Source organism: Chanodichthys erythropterus, chromosome 3 (assembly GCF_024489055.1).
Source record: "Chanodichthys erythropterus isolate Z2021 chromosome 3, ASM2448905v1, whole genome shotgun sequence".
Taxonomy (NCBI): domain Eukaryota; kingdom Metazoa; phylum Chordata; class Actinopteri; order Cypriniformes; family Xenocyprididae; genus Chanodichthys; species Chanodichthys erythropterus.
The window spans coordinates 35,396,504-35,417,804 of record NC_090223.1 but is presented as its reverse complement, the minus strand read 5'-3'; the positions used below and the strand labels follow the sequence as shown (position 1 = coordinate 35,417,804).

General features: G+C 38.4%; 1 protein-coding gene across 2 annotated transcripts in view; it reads left to right on the top strand.

Moving 5' to 3' along the window:
- Nucleotides 1-276: 276 nt before the first annotated feature.
- The window catches only part of smg1 (SMG1 nonsense mediated mRNA decay associated PI3K related kinase), a 38,027-nt gene continuing 17,002 nt past the window's right edge, over nt 277-21,301 (top strand). Inside the window, exons 1-35 of one of the 2 annotated variants that reach the window (XM_067381963.1) lie at nt 277-500; nt 3,484-3,641; nt 5,973-6,125; nt 6,223-6,359; nt 6,446-6,504; nt 6,896-7,109; nt 7,193-7,318; nt 7,402-7,474; nt 7,552-7,649; nt 7,732-7,905; nt 8,065-8,286; nt 8,444-8,545; nt 8,638-8,907; nt 9,030-9,160; nt 9,653-9,814; nt 10,336-10,454; nt 10,630-10,717; nt 10,863-10,964; nt 11,096-11,236; nt 13,941-14,140; nt 14,784-14,980; nt 15,129-15,290; nt 15,540-15,694; nt 15,807-15,943; nt 16,845-17,046; nt 17,149-17,258; nt 17,598-17,742; nt 17,835-17,991; nt 18,091-18,211; nt 18,898-19,143; nt 19,235-19,504; nt 19,699-19,843; nt 19,937-20,075; nt 20,783-21,004; nt 21,087-21,267. In XM_067381963.1, the coding sequence (XP_067238064.1) occupies nt 424-500; nt 3,484-3,641; nt 5,973-6,125; nt 6,223-6,359; nt 6,446-6,504; nt 6,896-7,109; nt 7,193-7,318; nt 7,402-7,474; nt 7,552-7,649; nt 7,732-7,905; nt 8,065-8,286; nt 8,444-8,545; nt 8,638-8,907; nt 9,030-9,160; nt 9,653-9,814; nt 10,336-10,454; nt 10,630-10,717; nt 10,863-10,964; nt 11,096-11,236; nt 13,941-14,140; nt 14,784-14,980; nt 15,129-15,290; nt 15,540-15,694; nt 15,807-15,943; nt 16,845-17,046; nt 17,149-17,258; nt 17,598-17,742; nt 17,835-17,991; nt 18,091-18,211; nt 18,898-19,143; nt 19,235-19,504; nt 19,699-19,843; nt 19,937-20,075; nt 20,783-21,004; nt 21,087-21,267 (5,395 nt within the window). In that variant the 5' untranslated portion in view covers nt 277-423. Of the gene's footprint in view, nt 501-3,483; nt 3,642-5,972; nt 6,126-6,222; nt 6,360-6,445; nt 6,505-6,895; nt 7,110-7,192; nt 7,319-7,401; nt 7,475-7,551; nt 7,650-7,731; nt 7,906-8,064; nt 8,287-8,443; nt 8,546-8,637; nt 8,908-9,029; nt 9,161-9,652; nt 9,815-10,335; nt 10,455-10,629; nt 10,718-10,862; nt 10,965-11,092; nt 11,237-13,940; nt 14,141-14,783; nt 14,981-15,128; nt 15,291-15,539; nt 15,695-15,806; nt 15,944-16,844; nt 17,047-17,148; nt 17,259-17,597; nt 17,743-17,834; nt 17,992-18,090; nt 18,212-18,897; nt 19,144-19,234; nt 19,505-19,698; nt 19,844-19,936; nt 20,076-20,782; nt 21,005-21,086; nt 21,268-21,301 lie in introns of both variants that reach the window. The other variant, XM_067381962.1, reaches the window with a different exon arrangement.

Sequence of the window (21,301 nt, the reverse complement as noted above, 5' to 3'; positions counted from 1 at the left end):
CTACACCAACAGATGTTTCTATTTTCTGCTTCGAGTGAAAAGGTGAAATATCACATTCAGTTAATTACTCTTTTTCTGCTTAGCCTACACTTGGCACTCGTTTATTTTAAGCTTCAAGAAAACAAACAGCCTTGGAGTTATTTTAAGTACGTCCGTGTTTCTGCCATTGTGCGTAATGAATTTGCCTAGGTACTAATAGCGCTGCAGTTACTTCTGTCCACCGATAGATGGAGCTGCTGCCGTGTGAACCGCTGTGAAGGAAAGAGTAGAGAAATAGATGGGAGGGTCAGGCCGCTGGCTCTCAGTTTCAAACACGCTCAGTGCTTTTCAAACCTGTGCATGGACATAAAGTGAACGGTGAAATCAGGGTTTGTTTGCAGACTCTTCCCGTGTTAGACGGGTCATGCTGTCTTCGGGAAGGTAATGAGCCGCAAAGCCCTCGGGTCTCGGCTGAGCAGCGCCCACAAACTGCAGCGAAACTGGAATGACTGGCAGCCCAGGTCAGTAGCGCACCACACGGCCGAGCGCTCGCACTACAGGCCGAAGCTTCAGCGAGGCCTTGCTTTCGTCCGCCACTTTATCAAACACAACAGCCTCTCTCTCCACGTGAGGAGGCTTTTTTAAGCATTCGTCTCATTTCACACCCCACGATAATGTCACTGGGCTTCAGTCTGTGGGAATAACAACACCGCACAGCTAAACCGACAAATGTCAAACGCTCATGCTCAATTCTTCAGATTGGTTAGCAGATGTTAGCATAAGCTAACTCACAAACAATCGGTGAACGCTGGCGATGTTTATCATGTTATTGTTTGTTTGCCAGCGTTGGTTTGTAGACTGAACATAAATGTGACTATAACGGCGGTGATTTATATTTTCGACGGACATGCTTATGTGTCCAGTGTGTCGTGGCTTTCATTTGTGGTTTGTGTGAGGAAACACGCGTCTGGTCTGACACGTTTAGCCACACGCTACATAACTTCATAGTATTTCATCATTAGCGGAGTCGATTCATGTTGTAGGTGTATTGCATACAGACGGGATCATATTTTCATAAATCAGTCTTGTACTGATTTAGCGCTTCTTTTTTTCAACTCTTCAAGACAGTTTATTAAGCATTATTTGTTGTACCCCTTACTGTGCATCTGATTTCTAATGTATAACCTTAAAAGTTTAGGCCTAGGTTAAACTGTTTTAATTTAAACATTTTTATAGATCAATTTCGGACAAGCCGAGTGAAGCCTGGACTGATTGTCAGTCAGTTCTGTGTGCCTCCTGTTTGTCTGGAAAGCTTGTGAATTGGCAGCGAGTGTATTGGACTTTGAGCTTAAAAACTGGTTAATTGTTTGAATTCAGTCTTCAGTTTGCCTTAAAATCAAATGGTCATTGTCCAGTCAGTATATGAACATTGGAACGACTACTTGATGCATTTATTTTGAGTGCTCATTCACAGCTTGGTTCAGTTGAGTTGCATTATTTGAAACCATGTGGAAAAATGAAATCTCAGCTGGACTGTCAAATGACGTCTTGTCCAGAAGTCCCGGATGCAGATGTAATTTTATGAAAAACCTGGAAGATTGGTTAATCGTGCTCATTGACTTTGTATCTTTATCGGGTGAGTGGTTCAAATTGTGAGTATTTTTGTGAGTATTATTGGTATTTCTGCCATATTAGGAAGATTTGGCAGATATTGTAAGTAATCAACATTAAATATTTATAAAATGTTGGAATTCAAAATGTTGGTAAATCCAGATTATTTAAGGAATAATTCACCTAAAAAAGGAAGGTTCAGTCATCTACTCATCCACTTCCATTCACATGTTCCAAACCTGTATGATTTAATTGAACACAAAATACGAGTTTTTGAACAACACAACACAATATCCTCAATTTTCATTTCAAGTTCCAAAATGAAGAGAAAAAAAAAGTTAATGAGAATTTGTGATTGAATCCTCATTCTTTTTGAGTTCATTGATCTCTTCAGTGAATCAACTGATCCGATTCACTAAACCTGAATGATGCATTCATTTTGTGAAGTGGACTGATGCAGTTTATCATTTTGTGTTCCACAGAAGAAGGTTGTACATGTTTGATGTGAAGGGTTTTTCTTGGGTCAAAAATGGACTTGTCATATCCATGTCATCCACCCTACTCTCTACCCATGTGAACTGCGAGCCCAGTACTGACAATAAATCCAAAATAAATCCAAAGAAACAGTTTATAATATTAACTTGTCCTATTTAATTATGAAATAAAAAATAATCATTATTAAAACACATCAGTGCGTAGAACTATTTTATATTTAAGAATCTGTAAATTTATATGTAAAAAGTCACTGAGTGACTGATGTGTAAAGTTAGTAAAATTAACAACAAAGTTTGTCTGGTTATCACCAGACCAAGCTCAATTTCAAATTGAACATTGGTCTGGAGAGTCTGTATGTGTTTTCTACTGCACAAGTGGCGTGATCAACGAGCATTATTCACGCAGTCGGATAGTCCTTCAACCAATCAGATCAACGATCCGGGTGACGTACTTTTGCAGAGCGACGCGAAAACTCCAGACAGGTTTAGTTTGTATTGGTTTGTAGCATTGATCAGCGGTTTGTAGAAGCAGCAATGGCAGAGTGATTTTTGCAGGTTGCGAGGAAAAAAAAATTGAAAGTGAGTGATATTTACACCCATTCGAGCGATTTGTTTGCTGAACTAAAGAAGTCATTCAGCATCATCGAGAGGTTAAAAGGAATTGGATTGACGGTCGTGCTTGCTGTCGCTTCTCTACCATCATCGTGTTACACCCGCCAATAGCGAGGAAGGTGGATAAAAACCAGTCTGTGATTAGTTCCCGCAAAAGTGTAACAGATGCAGCAGAAATGAATGTACGGGTTTCCAGACTGAGTTGCCGGGCGAAATCAAATCGCCGGCAGATCAGGCCGGGTTTACCCAGTCTACAGCAAAGTATCACATTACATAGAAAAAGTGGCAGGTTTATTATTGATTATCACTGTAATTCGGATTGTCGCACATTTAAATACAGTTGTCAATCCAGAGACTTTGCTATGTGTAGTTGGTAGCATGTGAAAAATATATATTCTGTAAGGCTACAGAAAGCGAGTGAAGATCGCTGCCATTGTAATCACTGAAGCTGACAATTATTTGTTCAACACGAGGTGCACAAAGCTGCACTCCAGCAAAGACTTCCCTTACAATCAGTGAAACTGTCTATGCTGTGAATGCAATGCAATGAAGCTCTTACTGATATTGTTTATACTTTATATAGTATTATAATGAAAGGATTTGCGAGCGTCTAGAACTTGCGTTGAATAAAAACTGTTGAGCGGATTCTGACCAACTAAAACACTTCTGATTGGCTGTTGCATTCATGCGCTCAACAGATATGTCTGTGATTGGCTACAAAAACATGTTAGAAACACTGAAAACTTTCGTCTGTGAAGTCACTGATGGTATATTGAATGCTTTTCAGAGGCAACAGTCTGTCAGCCAGCCAGGACGGCGTGAAGTGCAGTGTCTCTAGAGACCGTGGTTCAGAAGTTCTTTTCGACATTCTGCCCTCTGACCGGCCTGGCACCCCACCACTGCACAATGATGCCTTCACTGCCACAGACATACTCGAAGAAGGAGGTGCGTGCTTCATTCGACCCTTTGTTTAGCCTGGCTTTAATCAGCTGGATTACATGCCCCAGTGTTTTTCACCCGCTTTATTATGGTTTTCAACATCAATAACCATGTGCTGGGCTGGTATCTGAAGGTTTGTTGATTGTTTGTTTGATTCATCTTTTGTGTGTCTCCCTGGTTAAGGTTTCTGTTTATAGAAATAAAAAGAGAAAGTAACTCCAGCAAGTGTTCACTTTCTTTTTGGAAGGTCCCAGAGTTTCCTTGTGTAAATACGTCCATATTTAATTAGATTGTTAGCATCTTTTTTTTAATCTAAAGTTGGGAAGTATGATGATATATATTGTGTTGATATAAATTATTCATTGATAGAGATTTAAAATATTATATCAATATCAATATATTTGTCCTATTATTTTTGTATTGTTGTTTTTAATAACAAAAAAATCCAAAATAATTTTATTGTGAAATAATATTACTTGTATCGTGAAATTTTTATATTGCCCACCCCTAGATTATACTGTAATATACGTGCATATTTGACAGTGAGGCACTGAGTTTGAGCTTTTATAGGGAGATATGGGTCAATGACGTATTATAAAAAATTTTCGACGGGCCAATTTTAAAATGCAAAAAATATCTATTGCAATTGTTCAAACATTAAGAATGTTGTGTACACATAAATTCATATTAAAATTTTAAATTAAGTGATTTTAGTTTTTTTTTTTTTTTTTTTTTTAATCTAGATAAAATTGGCCATAGCCTTAAAAAAAGTCATATGGTGCAACTGTGATTTATCTTAAAATTAATTCATTTCCTTTTTATTATTTTTTTTACAAGTTATCTGTAATTAAAGTGATTAGAATCAAAGTATTTGCAGTTTGTTTGAGATTCTGTAAAGAATGACCTTATATTTTTGCTCTATAACTTCAGAGTTGCCACCTTAAATGTAGTTTAACACTTATTTTTCCCGAAAACAGCATAAAATTGATAAAAATGTTTTAAAAATGCCATTCACTTAAACATACTGTATCAGTGATTCATATTTCAGCCACAGAAATGAGATTTTATTTTTAATTTAATACCATTATTATTATTATTATTGGTCGCACCACATGATGTGTGGTCGCTCCAAGTGACACAAAGACTTTAAATTTCATTAAAAATCTATTGAAAGAGATCAATAAACAATCAATTTTATAAAAAAAATTGAAACCAGATTTTATTAAAATTTCACCGAATTTTCATGAACACACATTTACAAGCATTTTTTATATTAAAAAATCACATTTCAAACATAAGTGCACCATTTCTTTAAGCTGACTTTCATTTAAGTTGAAATTAATTCTATAATTCATCAAGGACACATTAGGCTTAAATTGATCAAAAGTGATAGTAAAGACATTTCATTTACATTTATGCATTTGGCAGACGCTTTTATCCAAAGTGACTTACATTGCATTATATTATACATTTTGTATCTGAGTATGTGCAATCCCCTGGGATCGAACCCATGACCTTGGCATTGCTAGTGCTCTAACCACTGAGCTACAGGAAAGCATTTTGTAATTTTACAAAAGATTCTATTTCAAATTAATGCTTGTTTATTTGAACTTTCTATTTATCAAAGAATCCTGGCAAATAAAATATATCAGTTTCCACAGTTTTCATGTGACACTGAAGACTGTAGTAATGATGCTGAAAATTCAGCTTTGATCACAGGAATAAATTTCAGTTTACTATTTATTCACATAGAAAACAGATATTTTAAATTGTAATAACATTTCACTCTTCTCCTAGCAAAGTGCAACTCCATTCTTGCTGAATATAGTTATAAATAAATAAACAATAAATGACTTGACTTGATCTGAGATCTGCTGTGGTTTAAATTCTGCATTGAATTTGAATGCTTCTTACTAGATCTCACAGCGAATTCAAACGCTTTCTCACTAGACCTCCCAGCACATGTCACATGAACGAGATCACCTCACGAGTAAACCTTCTGAGCTCACTCTGTGCTTTCTAAATTGGTCCAAACAGATAAACGGTCCACAGCTCAAATGTGAAGGGTGGTTTCATTTTGCTTTCGCTTCGTTTGCCGTTTGATGTTTTTCATATGCAACAGAAAAGGCAGATCTTATCAGCAGGGCAACGTGGTGGGCAATCTTACTCGCGCTGGCAAGAAAAAAGGTTGCAGTCTGGAGCCTATATTCGTATTGCCCTGATTATGAATCATAGCACCTACTTTGCTGTTGGCACAATGTTTTGGCCCATCTTGTGTTTTCACAAACAAATGTTATGCCTTTAGAGAAGGAAACTGACAGTATTCTTGCTTAATAGGTGAATATGATGCTGATGGAGGCCTCTCTGAAAATACTTATGGTTGGAAGTCGGTGGGGCAAGAGTTGAGAATCAATGATGTGACTTCTGATATAACCACTTTTCAGCATGGAAACCGTGCTTTAGCTACAAAGGACATGAGGAAATCACAGGGTATGTTCACCTCTCAGTACTCATACATTGCTTGCAGATTAACTAAGACTCATTAATTCGCTTATTTACCAGCATCACATTCTCTGTTATGTTCCAGACCGACCGTTGGCTCACTCTGAGGAGTCTCGTCTGGCCAATCTTCTGCGGAGAGCATCACGGGAAGATGACCGAGAACGCAGACTGGCCACTGTGAAACAAATGAGGGAGTTCATTGTGCACTCTGAAAATAAAGTGGTATGATCTGACGTGCACAAATGGATTTAAATGTGTCCCTGGAATTAGTGTTTTTAATCTGTATTGTTTGTATTCATGCATTACAGGTCCTAGTGAAACAGTTGGATTCCATTTTGAGCACCCTGAATGACATTTTGAATGAGAGGTGCGACCGCACAACCTATTTTTAACACAATGTGGGGTTATCAGAATTCACTCTTGAGGGGATATATTTAGCACTTCATTGTTCATATCATGAGCACCACACTGAATCCTAGTCATAAAGCATTTAACTGGCCATTACTACATGACATACTTGATTCCCATTTCTCAATCACTTCATTTTGCTGTCTGATATTTTTGTAAACTGACCGATTTAAAATGTATATTTGGCTATTGTCCCTAGCAGCCAATCTCTTACACTCGTTTCTCACATCATAAAATAATTACAATTTAGGATATTGCAATATAACGTGCAATCAGCTACTCATTTTTGAAAAATAAACCCCTACAATACCTTATCACAAGATTCTATGCATTTCTGTTTGGATTTACAGTAGTAAGCTCCTGCACGAGCTCAGGCAGGAGGCTGCATGCTGTCTGGGATTGCTCTGTGCCGCCCTCAGTTATGAAGCCGAGAGGATCTTCAAGTGGATGTTCCTCAAGTTTAGTGTGTCCACAAAGGATGAGGTGAAGCTGCTGTACCTGGTGGCAGTGCACAAAGCACTTGAAACAGCAGGGGAGAAGAAGGCTTTTTCAGCAGTAATGCAGGTATTTATTCAGCTCAGATTTCTCTTCTATTACGCTTTTAATCTATTTCTGTGGCTGAAAAGTTTTACCGTTTTCTCATTCAGCTGGTGATGAGCAGCCTTCAGTCTATCTTGGAGAACTTGGACACACCGGAACTGTTGTGCCAAAGTGTAAAGTGTATTTTGCTGGTGGCCCGTTGTTATCCACACATATTCAGCACCAACTTCAGAGTAAGAAGGACAAGCAGTCTTAACTTTAATCCTAAAATCTGAAAGTACAAATTTGATAATAAACGCCTGTTTTTGTTTTCCAGGACACAGTGGATATCTTAGTTGGCTGGCATATAGATCACACACAGAAGCAGTCTCTTACTCAACAAGTGTCTGGTGGGATTTTTATATTTAGTTTCATTTCCCCTTTTTGGGAAATAACCTGTCTAACCTGTCTCATTCTATCTTTTTAGGCTGGTTACAGAGTCTGGAGCAGTTTTGGGTGGCGGATTTGGCCTTCTCAACCACACTGTTGGGTCAGTTTTTGGAAGATATGGAGGCATATGCTGAGGTAAAGTAAACAGTTTTCGATTAATTTCCCATTGTACCTTAATTATGAGATGTCTGAGGTTCTAATACACTCTCCTTCGTAGGATTTGAGTCATGTTGTATCTGGAGAATCAGGAGATGAGGACATTCCCCCTCCCACAGTATCCCTGCCAAAACTGGCAGCCCTTTTGAGAGTTTTTAGCACTGTTGTGCACAGCATCGGAGAACGATTCAACCCCATCCGTGGGCCTCCGATCACAGAAGCATATGTCACTGATGTTAGTATCCAACATGCATGACCCCTGTTTTAATTGTTTAACTGCAATACAAATAGATCATCTAAGATAAACTGCTGTCAACAGTTTTTGACACGTTGACTCCACGCATACAATCCCTAACTGATCAGACATCAATTGTTGGTGTTTTCTTGATTACAGGTTTTGAACCGTGTTTTGGCTTGTGTCACCACAGCTAAGCAGGTGTTCTTTTCGGAGGCGGTGCTGACAGCTGGAAATGAGTGTGTGTGTGTTCTGCTGGTGAGCATGGACTTGGGCAGCTTGCTGATTGATGCTGTAATATCTTATGGCCTAGACCAGCTGGACAGCTGCCAGTGCTGCGGACCAGAATACAGCATGTCCGTCCTCACGCTGCTTACGCTGGTAGGACTTGACTCGATTAATCCAATAATCGACAGACCAGACTAGAATTTATGGGCTTTATGTAAATATTGTTCACTGGCCTCACTTCTGCAGTTGTTTTTCAGTGATTTTAAAATTATTTTTCACACATTTAATCTATTTGTTTGGGTGGTTGTAGATTGTTGACCAGATAAACACCAAACTCCCAGCTGCTTTTGTGGAAAAGTTGTTGGCCCCAAATTCTCAACTCTTGGAGCTGCGCTTCCACAGAGAGAGAGAGGTACGATCAGTAAACACGGCTGTTTAAATTCATCAAACGTAACGTGTCAAACTGCATTGAGTTAACACTTATTAAATGGGTTTGTGTCACAGGTAATGGCAGCAGCACATGGAGTGTATCATGCTGTGCTGAGCTTGAAGAACATCCCTATCCTGGAAGCAGCTTATAAACTGGTCTTGGGCGAGATGGGCTGTGCACTGAACAGCTTGCTGAGCCCTCTGGGTTTGTCTGCCGCCTGTCCTCACATACAACATCCTGCTTTCAGCCAGCTGCAGTTCAGCCCAGAGAGGGCTGAGTTTATCCTCATCTTCAACCTCAGTGCTCTCACCACCATTGGCAACACAAAGAACTCCCTCATCGGGGTTAGCATGAATTCAAACTCAGTTTTTCTTCATTTCTTAAATAATTGTTTTGAGATGCTGTCATAGTCTGTAACTTTTACATCAGGAAGAGTAGTAACACTTATATTTTATGTGTGTTACAGATGTGGGCTTTGTCTCCTACTGTGTTTGCCCTGCTCAGTCAGAATCTGGTTGTAGTTCACTCTGATTTGGCAGTTCATCACCCTGCTGTCCAGTATGCAGTGCTCTACACTCTATACTCTCATTGCACCAGGTAACAATGCAACATCTAGATGATGCTACCTGAAAAATGTACAGGGCTCCCACTGTCATGAAATGGAAAACTCTTGAATATATTCAGATTATTATTTCATTTTACACTAGTTCAAAATTTTGGGGTCAGTAAGGTGTTTTTTTTTTTTGTTGTTGTTTTGTTTTTTTTTTTTAGAAATTGATCATTTTATTCAGCAATGATGCATTAAATTGATCAGTGAAGACATTTATAATGCTGAGCCAATACTGAGACGCTGAATTCAGTGTTCAGCAAGTGGCAGTGTGGTTTCATGAATTATGCAGTGCTATATGGGTGAATCATAGATTGTAAGTGTTTCCCCACCCCCACCCCCCAGTGTACATAAAACTGTCAAAGAACACTGTCATTCGACTCGGACATAAGCTTGAATTGAGCCTCACTCACTCTGGGCATGATTACTGATAGACTGCTGTTTTTTTTTTTTCTTTTTTCTCTCTCTCTTTATTTCTCAAGACATGATCACTTTATCTCAAGCAGCCTGAGCTCCTCGTCTCCATCCCTTTTCGACGGTGCTGTCATCAGCACAGTTACCACGGCAACCAAAAGGCATTTCAGCACACTCCTTAATTTGCTGGGTATGCTGCTCAGCAAGGATCATCTCAACCCTGAGGCGAGGTACACAGCTCACACTGCTGTCTATAATGAGTCCTGTTGTGATAATATATCTGAACCGCTTGCTCTTTCAGATGCTATAATCACTTGTACAGTGATGAGTGTAATTATACCTTTTCTTTAATTCCTTACTTATCTGCATATGGCAACAGTTTAGTGTTTTAGAAAATTAGCGTGTACAGTGGGGTCCAAAAATGTTAAACAGAAGTGTTTTCAGTATTCAAATTCAAATTTTCTTAATTTTGTTTTCAGTCATAATTTCAGTGAAAACCTCTACATGAGTTTAGATTTTTAATTAAGGAAGATACATCCTAAACACAAAGAAATTTTAATTTAACTAGCCCATTTCTTTTTTTATTTTACTCGATATAATGTTTTTTGTTTAATTTTTTCTGATTCCTTAAACTTTAATGAGATTTTTAATCGCAGATTTTCAGTATGGTCTCAGACCCCACTGCTTGTAATTTCACTGTATTGCCACGACAATAATTATTATTTGTCTTTTTTTTACCTCTCATTTTTAGGCGACTGTTACTCACTTGGTCTTTGGAGGTGTCTTTGATGATGAAGAAATCTGAAACTTACTCCCCTCTGTTCTCACTCCCATCCTTTCTCAAATTCTGCAAAGGGTTGCTGGCGAATTGTGAGTAAATATCCCTATTATTAATTCTGCATTTTGAGTTCACAGAGGCAAAACAATGTTATGAACACAAAACAATTCTCCAGATCAGTAGGTGGTAAACAAATAATGGCTTAAGAAAATAATAATCTGGTTACCAAGTGAATGTGCATTTACATGTTGATATTCCTCTGTGCAGCGTTGAATGAAGACCCAACCATATGTCTGCAGGCATGTAACAGTCTACAGGTTCTGTCGTCTTCCTTGACCACAGAGCTTTTTCAGAGGTAATCACACATTCTCTGCTGCTAGACACGGTCTTCCTGCAGGAACATTCATTAGTGCTGCAACTTTTCCTCCTGCTCTTTGGAGGTGGGGGCAAAAAAACATCTTGTCTGATCAGCACTGGTTCTGTCTCCTCTTTCTCTGCAGGTGTGTGGACGTGTGCCGAGTGCAGCTTGTCCACTCAGCAGTCCGAGTTCGGCAGGCCTTTGGGAAATTGCTGAGATCTGTACCCATGCACATCGCGTTGAGGTTCGCCAGACTCTTTTTCATCTGCCTCCAATCCATACAATATAAACCTGGGGGAGGAGAAATAAAACCTACCTTGTTTTATCTCCAGCTTTAGTTGATATGATGTTAATTGTTGGCTTGTCTCCCAGCAGTGCCCGGAGTCACTCTGAGATTAAGGAGATTTCTCTGGCCATCCGCCGACACATGAGCAAAGTGCCTAGCAACACATTCCACCCACAGGACTTCTCTGACCTTGTTGGGTTTATTCTGTATGGAACGGTCCACCGTGGAGGGTGAGTAGGCAGCCTGGACGTCAGCGTACAGCCGCTCTGGTGGCCAGGATTTTGTTTATTCTCAACTTTTTGAGAACATATGGGTACATGTTTGTTCATTTGAATGTTTTTATTTGTTAGTGGAACTTATTAAACCCTGTAATGTAGATGATCCTCAGCTAAAATAAAAGCTGTGCATGTGGTGGGAGTCATTATATTCTGAATTGTTTACAGGGTTCCCACGCGCCTTGAAAGTGCTTTCAGACACATGAAATCAAGGCCTGGAAAGTACTTGAAAACAAATATTTGTCCTTGAAAGTGCTTGAATTAAATTTGAAATACATTTTCAACTACATTTTGGATATATTCATACATGCATTAACATTACATTCAATAAAATCGTTGTTTACCATGGTGAAAAGCTGAGAGGAACAATAATAACCGGTTTCTTCACGACCAGTTTCAAAGTTCCGTGCGACTGCCGCTAGGGGGTGAAAGGCGGCTTCATAGGGGTGTGCAATTTTGATCGATTAAAAGGACTGCATGATCTGCTTTTGAAGAAATAACGTTTGTATCGTGCTAGTTGCAGTCCTGGCGCCTCTGTACTACACAGTATGTTGAGACAAAGCGCCATACATTCACATAACATGTTAACACAGCGGTAGAGTTATACTCACGGAACACTGCAGTTATTCACAATCACAAAAGTTTATTATTTGCATCAGTTTTTAACCAGCAAGGCTTTAAACCATGCTTTTCTGAGCAGATACACCCGAAGCACGCACACTCTATAAAGCCTGTCAAACACTGCATTTGCTGGACAATGTTATCATTTGCATTTTACTCTGTTGATACCGTCAAAAACACAACAGGTTTACACCATCGGTTAAGTGTAAATTCCAAGTAAACAGATGAGAGAAAATCGAATGCGTGTCAGATAATTAAAGGGACAGAAAACACATGCTGCGACATGTCCTTAAAGGGGTGGTTCAACCAAAAATCAAAAAATTCTTTATTTACTCACTCTAAAGTTTATCCACACTTGTATTAATTTCTGTCTTCTGTCAGAACATATTTTGAAGAACGTGGGTAACCAAACATTTGCTGGTACCCATTGACATTTTTTCCTACTATGGGACTCACTGGGGACAAACAACTGTTTGGTTTCCAACATTCTTAAAAAAAAAAAAAAAACACTGTTCAAGAGAACACATTTATTGAGGTTTAAAAGAACTTCTACGGTGAGTAAATAATGACAGAATTTCCTTTTTTTTTTTAAATTGCTTTAATACAGTAGCTTTAACAAGAAACTTAAGCCGGGCACACATTTAATGATTGTAAGGCCGATTATGAATGTAAATTGATACTTATGACTGATCGCGCTCAGTCAGAGTCAGTTGCGTTCATTCTGCGATTACAGTCGGTGTTCAAATTCTCTGTGTAAGTATTTAAATCGGCTTCAGTCACAGGAAACAATCGCTTTTATGTTGAGCACAGTCTTGTTTTAGCTAGTTGTTAAATGTGTGCCCGGCTTTAGAAATTAGTATTTTTATCTTCATCCACTTTTTATATATATATATATATATATATATATATATATATATATATATATATATATATATATATATATATATATATATATAATATATAATATATAATATATATATATATATATATATATATATATATATATAAAAAAAAAGTGGATGAAGATAAAAATATGACTGAGCAGTACAGTCAAACTAATTTCCCTATATATTAAAAAATTAGCCTTACAAGGTAACTATATATATATATATATATATATATATATATATATATGTATATATATATGTATATATATATGTATATATATATATATATATATATATGTGTTACCTTGTAAGGCTAATTTTTTAATATATAGGGAAATTAGTTTGACTGTACTGCTCAGTCACTGGAAAAATAGCAAAACCAACATGAAAAAGATTTCTGATCAAATCATGAATCGTGATATTTTTGCAATATCCCCCACCCCTAATTATTAATTAGAATATTATGCAGAGTTAGTTTCCCCCAAGGGGGTGTTTTCCCCCACCCGAAATTCACAATTGCGAGTTAAAAAGTCAGAATTATGATGTATAAATTGCATTTTAATTTTTTTTTTTTTTTTTCTCAGAAGTGCTCATTTATATCTCTAAATTCTTTTTCTTTCTCAGAACTGCAAGATTATATCTATAATATATTGTATATATTCTGACTTTATAAGCCACAATTACGATCCATATAATCCTTATAACATATATAATTTTTTCACTCAATTGCAAAATTAATTTTTACAATATTATAAATATAATATATATATATATTTATACTCTACAACTAAAGACTCTATATAATAATGTTTTTATTCAAGTAATGATTCATAAAAAATAAAAACCAAAACTAGTGTGAAAAGATTGTTAACATTAGAGATAAGGAAGCTGCAAATGGTTTTAATATATTTCCAAAATTAATGTAAATGAAAATAAATGATTCTGTACCTCTTCTGGGTTAAAAAGGATGCAAATGCAATAGGAGGGTTAAAATGTTAAGTACTGTAAGAGATCTTTCAAGACGCTCCATATGCTGGGATGTGAATTTGATAGGTGCTTGATATAAAATAAATGGTGCTTTAAAGTCCTTGTATCTGGTGTTCATGAAAGAGTGGGAACCCTGTGTTTAATAGATATTCTTTGATTTGCAGTAAGGAGCCCTGGTTGGAGAGGCTGTACCACAGCTGTCAGCGGCTGGAGAAGAAAGACTCTGCCATGGTTCCTCGTGCCCTGCTGAAGACTGAAGCAGTGCTGTGGCAGTGGGCAGTGTGGGAGGCTGCTCAGTTCACTGTTCTCTCTAAACTCCGTACTCCTCTTGGACGAGCCCAGGATACTTTCCAGACCATTGAGGGTTTGTGAAATTTTGCTTTTGTAATTTGTATTAACTGATCCCAAAACCATTCCCAGATTTATTAAAGGAATAGTTCATCTCATTGAAATTCTGACACTATTGACTCACCTTAAGTCATTCAAAATCTGTATGACTATACATTTTGAAGACTGTGCTGGTTGTTCAATTCCATGTATTTGTGATTACAGTGAATTTAATGACCAATCTTCAAAAAAAAAAAAAATGATTAAAAAGATTTAAAGCTGGAATACATTATGGGTAACTAATTCATTTGTGACTTTGGACTTTATTTTTTTTTCATTACTCCCGTCTTCAGTGTCACTTGATCCTTCAGACACCATTCTAATATGCTGATTTGCTGTTGAAGAAACAATTATTTTCAATGTTTAAAACAGTTGTGCTGCCTAATATATTTGTATTTGTGTACTGTGATACATTTTAGGATTGATTTTATTAATAGAAAGTTCAAAAGAACAGCAATTGTTTTGAAATAGAAATCTTTTGTTTGTAATTATCTTTACTGTCACTTTTGATTAATTTATGGTCCTTGCTAAAATAAGAGTTAATTTCTATATAATAAAAAAATAATAATAATAAATATATATTTTGTGTATGAATCAATTTTATCCCTGTGCTGCTGTAGGTATGATCCGCAGCCTGGCGGCTCATAGTCTGAACACAGAGCAGGAGTTGAGTCACTGGAGTGGAGGAGAGAGTGATGAGGGTCACCACACCAATCAGCTCCGCCTGGCTCTTCTCCTGCAGTTCCTAGAAAACCTGGAGAAACTCATGTACAATGCCTATGAAGGCTGCGCCAGCGCTCTCACTGCACCCCCAAAGGTCTGTCCTCTGTATATAGACAGCTAGCCTTGATGTTAACACTGTGGAGTGCTAGCTTTATTTTTTCCAGGACTATTAATGGGGGTTACCACTGGCATTTCATGTTTTTATCTTCATTTTTGTTTAATTTTTTCATCTCTTTATTTAGGGCATCCGGACGTTTTTCTACACAAACAGACAGACGTGCCAGGACTGGCTAACCAGAATTCGTTTGGCACTGATGAGAGTGGGCCTTCTCTCAGGTCAGCCAGCAGTCACAGTCCGTCATGGCTTTGACCTGCTCACTGAGATCAAGAACAGCAGTGCACAAGTAAGACTTAAACCAGTGTTGTTCAACAGAGGGTACAAAAAATATTTGTGAACAAATGGAAAATGTGGATTAAACAAAAATAAAATCTTAAGTTTTTTAGATGTTTCACTGTCCTTCACACATTTAATTTTATGTAATACATTTTAAATGTTGCAAATATATGATTATAAGGCACTGGCTCTACACCATTTGGACTTTAATAACCAAAAGCCTTACTTGATAGTTTTTGCTCTCTGCTTTGTCCTGTAGGGTCCTGAAATGGAAGTGCCAGTCACCATGCTGGTGGAGGCATTGTGTGAGCTGAGATGCCCTGAGGCCATACAAGGTCTAGCAGCCTGGAGTCTGGCCAACACTGGCAAGAGTCTGGGCTGGCTGGGCTCAGTGGCACTGCAGGCAGAGGGAAAGTAAGTGTTCTGTGTTCTGAAAATAATTAACCCAGTTTATACCATACAAATTTGTCTTGTCACTCTGTTCTCATTAAATGTTGTTGTTTTTTTTTTTTGCATTGTGCCCAAGGTTTGAAAAGGCGGCATTAGAGTACCAAGAGCAGCTGTGTGCTGTCACAGGGATGGACTGCTCCATTAAAGGTTTTGATCGCTCCCTGTTGAAACTCACTGGCACCAACACCTCCAGCCCTAAACACACCGCCAGTGGTGAGGAGTTCACACAAATCACACTAAATTGATTCACATATGAGTAACAGTTCTATCTTCTACTTATTTGAATTGAACCGTTACACATCTCCATGCAACAGACAATGATGTTTCAATACTTTTTGAATTAAATGAGTTGAATGATTCAATGACCTGTTCATAAAGATGGTGACTTGCTTTGTTTCTAAATGAATCTGCCATTTGAATGAACACATGAAATAAGGCCCCGTTTACACTAGTGCGTTTTTGTTTTAAAACTGCATTCTAAAATTAAAATGATTCTCGTCACATGAACGTTCATGCACACTGGGCATGTGCGTACAAGTGTAAACGGTTGCCTCTTGGCCATGTAGGTAGCTGCAGTATTAAAAATGAAGAGTTTAACTGCACAGTGGTTGCTGAAAATGACAACAAAGCCATCAAAGATTGCAGTTCAGTCCCCATGTTATTGTTTACATGATCGTCAGAGATACGCAGAGCGAACATGGGCAGCCACGCCATCCTTTTCAAAAGTCTCCGTTTTGGTCTGTTTAGACTAAAATGCAACCCTGGCATTTTCAAACTAAAAGAGGCCCTGCAGCATTTTTGAAAGTCTCTGTTTTCGAGGGTCGAAAACGCCGGAGAAGTGTAAACGGGCATAGCTGTAGCAAAAGTTGTGCGTTTTAAAACGAAAATGCGCTATTGTAAACAAAGCCCACGGTTATAAAAATGAATTGCTATCATCCAGAAATGAAAGATGTGAAACAAACTTCTAGAAATGTTTGTGCTGTGTAGTTTTACTATATTGAATCATGAGATTCCAAAAGATTCCCATCGCTAATCATTAATGATATCAGAAGTTGTTGATCCCTGATCTATTTTATGATGTTTCTGTTTGTATCTGTCCTGACTATTTTAATAGGAGAGGGACGAAAAACTGTGTTGTTGAAGTCCAGTGAGTGCTCTCCAGAGGTTTTGAACTTCCTGGCTAATAAGGCCTGTGAGTGCTACGTAGCCCTGAGTGACTGGGAGTCTGTACAGGAGTGGCAGGCCAGCATGATGAACCTCAAAAAGAACAGCAGCAGTTCCAGTGTCAATCTCAAGACAGACTTTAACTATATCAGGTGTGAAGCAGCAGAACTGTTGAACATGATTCTGAATGAATTTCTCCTGACTGTAGGTATGAGAGTTGTTTAAATAATTGTTTTGGTCTGTCTGTCCTCTAGAGCACTGAGCAGGTTTGAGGAGGGGGATTTTACAGAGTGCCGTGCCCAACTAGAGCTTCTCCCCGGGGAGGATTATGGCCTTCTCAACTCTACAACTAAAGACAAGATTGGTATGATAACAGCCATTGTCATGGTAAAACAGGAAATAGCTGTGAATTTTTGGGAAAAGACATGGCAATAAAAAGAATATCTGTTTGGAATTTTTATCATTTTTCCATCATATAGTTATGCTTGGCTCAAAAATATTTCTTTGAATGGAAACTGCTGTTTGTAAGGATAATCTCCATAACATTTTTATGAAAAAAAAAAAAAAAAAAATCCTTATTTGTTAATAATTTAATCATGATCTGTTTGTTTTACATTGGTCAGAACATGTGCAATCAGTTTTTATGGTCAGCTTCACTCAACACTGTGGTGCAGTATGAATTAATTGTCTTTTGTTTTGACAGACCTGAAGAGGCTTCTTCCTGCTGTGTTGAGTCCAGACCCGTCAGAACTCCAGAAGGCCATTGAGGTACAGCTGCTCAGAAGCGCTGTGGGTGCCATCACCGCAACCAATCACGAACAGGACCAGAAGGTTCTCGTATCATCTGAGTAAGTGAATATATAGCTATAGTAAATTTTCCTACAAATTGAGTATTGAGCATTTATTGATAGTAGTTCTACTTTTATGTATTCAACTTCAGCACCCTGGTGAAGTTCCTGAAGCAGACTGGTCGCATCTCTCTGGGTCCGCTGCGTCTCTCCACTCTCACCCTGTCTGACTCCTTGCCCACCCTCAGCACCCTGCAGCTACACTGTGCCAACTCTCTAGAGAACTCCCTCTGTAACCAGCACCCAGAGGTTTGAGCCACCATGTCAACCTCATAAATGTGCAAATACATTATAACTTGGTCATTTCCCTTTAAAAAACATCCCTTTTCTTTGTTTTTCTTTCTGTAGGACTGTCTTATTCCGCTCTTCAGTGAAGCTTTGACCACCTGCAAGCAGCAGGATGTTCAGCCATGGCTGCATGCTCTCCGATACACCACTTTCCAGCGGCAGCTCTTTCAAAAACTCAAAGGTAGATCTGTCACTTATGTATAAGTGTGACTTATGAATATGAAGTTTTGTTAAAGTGTAACGGTCGGATTTAGGGGTTATTAACAGGACAGCTATTGTAAAGGTAGGTTTATCACTGAAAATTGTATCGTACTTTATCTATTCTTTAAACATTAAGCTAAAAATGGAACGCTAGGGCAATAGCTTTCCTACCTGTACGAGACAGCGCTTTGCTTCAGGGGTTGGGTAGAACTGGCAGAACAGCAGTTTCTTTCAGTGTTTTTTTTTTTGTTTTTGTTTTTTTGTTTTTCTCCATTTGGCCTAAAACACTGTTTATAGTCAACATTTCAAACTGGATGACCAATACTGGGAACAATGCAAGTTGATGCCATTAGGACTAAAAGTTTGCCACAAAGTATTTTTTACTTAAGAAAGCTATTTGACTCTGGTAAGTGTATTCATAGCAGGCTGGTGGGAGTGGCCTCGGATGGAAACATGCCCAGTGCATAATGGGTGTTCTAATTATTTGGCAAAAGGGAAGTTTTTCTGTTTACTTTAGTCATGTAGCACCCTTTATTTATTTATTTATTTATTTATTTATTTATTTATTTATTATAAAGACTTTCTACTGTATAGGCATCCAAGTTTTATTGAAAAAGCCCATTTTGCCAGTGGTGAAGTACCCCTTTAACTCAATGATTCCTCCAGGTTCCTCTGCTCCAGTGGACTCTCATCTGATGGAACTTTGTTTGACTGCGGTGAAATTTGCTCGTAAGCAAGGAAATATCGCCCTGGCTACTCGTCTGCTGAGCCTGTGCAGCAAGCCATCCGCAGATGACTCTGAAGGTCAGGACCTTGTGCAAAGCTTCAGGCAGCTGTCACTAGAGGGCACTGTTGGGGAGAAATGGGGACCAGAGCTGGAGATCGAGAAGGCTAAAGTTCTGTTTGCTGCTGGTAAGTGTTTTTGAGTTGTCTTAGTTGGGCCAGTTTACTTGGTCGTGGTGTTTCAGTCTGAATCTTTAAGCACTTCCTCTTCCCCTTTTAGGTCAGTCTGTATCTGCTATGGAAATGCTGAGCTCCTGTGCACTTTCGTACTGTCACTCTGGGAAGTGCGAACGTGCGGCATGTCGCTCTGTGCTCACTCTGTGCAAGTGGCTTTTGGCTGATTGGAAAGATCTGACTCCACAACTTAAAATGGTGGTGAAGAAAAACTCTGGCTCTACTAGCCTCTCAGCTCTCTCCAAAAACATCTCCGGCCTGTTGGAGCTGCCACTGGAAGATCAGGGAATGCCACACATTACTACTGAGACTACAGGTAAAAACAGACCTGACTTTGTCTTTTGGCCCACTAAAATATCAGCATAATATTAATGCCATTTTATTTGTGTCATTGAATGGTTGATTAATATGACAATAGTATTGCATTTTACATTGTGACTTATGTTGTGTATTAGTATTTGATTGGCATTGTTTCTCCTTCATGAACACAAAGGTTTGTTTTGTTCACAGTCAGTGTTGGCGTTGGGGAGCCAGACTTTGTCCTTGGGCAGCTGTACCAGCTCTCAACTACTCAGGCTCCTGAAGTGGCCAAATCATGGGCTGCTCTTGCCAGCTGGGCATACAGATGGGGCAGGAAGGTTGTGGATAATGCCAGGTATTTTTAACTATGAAAAATGTAAATATTTAGTAAAAAGGGGGAAAAAATGGATGTGCTCATATTGCATATTTTTATTTTATTTTTTCATAGTCAAGGAGAGGGGGTTCCTCTGCTCCTTGGAGAGAAGAAAGAAATAGAGGAGTTGCTCCCAGCAGGCACCAGTGATGAAGACAAGGAAACCATTTTCGGCATTTTGGGTCAAGCCATGTGTCGCCCAGCAGGAATTCAGGTTATGGAGTTCACCGTTTGTACAAATGATTATAGATTAATGGGTCTCAAACTGGTAACACTACACACTATGAAAACACAAAACAGAGACCATTTATTTCAATAAACTACCTTTCAAAATATTGGGGTCATTAAAAAAATGTTTTTGACAGACTTCTTTTAATGTCAGTTGCTCACCAAAGCTGCATTTATTAGATCGAAAATACAGTAAAACCTGTAATACTGTGAAATGTCATTTAAAATTCCTGTTTTCTAATTTAATATATTTTAAAAAGTAATTTAAATTTATTCCAGTCTTCAGTGTCACATGATCCTTCAGAAATAATTCTAATGTTGATTTGCTGCTCAAGAAACATTTATTATAATTATCAATGTTTAAAACAGTTGTGCTGCTTAATATTTTAGTGGAAACTGTTAGTTTTTTCAGGATTGATGTGAAATAATTGTAATATTTTAATTCTTTACTGTCATTTATCCACAATTAATCCACCCTTGCTGAATAAAGAATTTCTTTAAATAAATCTTACTGACACCAAACTGTAATGTAGGTATTATTTTGTCTATATACTGCTTTTATGTAGATTTATGCCAAAGACTCAGACTAAGTTCAGACTAAGATTTATGCCTAAGACTAAGTTCATTTATTTGCACTGTAGGATGTGAATAGGTTTGGCTTTGTTGTATTCATGTGTTGTTGTGTTCCTGCAGGATGAAGACATGGCCTTGCAGAATGAAGAGGATGAGGAGGACGACATGGTGGATGTGATCGGCCGACAGCTGTTTAGTGCATGTCCATGGCTTTCTGAGGTGGAGGACACTGTGACTGACGGGCTGATCGGCGTGTGGAGGAGAGTGGTTGATCGGATCTTCAGCCTGTACCGAGTCTCATGCAGGGCATACTTCACCTTCCTCAAACTCAACGCTGGACAGGTCAGCGGATTCCTTCAGTATTTATGCAGCGATTGGACAAATTTCTTATATAAATAAATTTTCTTGGTGTCTTGATCATCAGGTGCCCATAGATGAAGATGATCCAAAGCTGCTCCTGAACAGCCAGAGCAGCAAACAGAGCAGCGATGATGTCATTGTCATGGCAACCCTCCGTCTGCTGCGCTTGCTGGTAAAGCATGCTGGGGAGTTGAGAGAGGGTCTTGAGCACGGCCTGGCATCCACCCCCACTGCGCCCTGGAGAGGTAGGAACATGGATATTCAATACAGTAATAAACT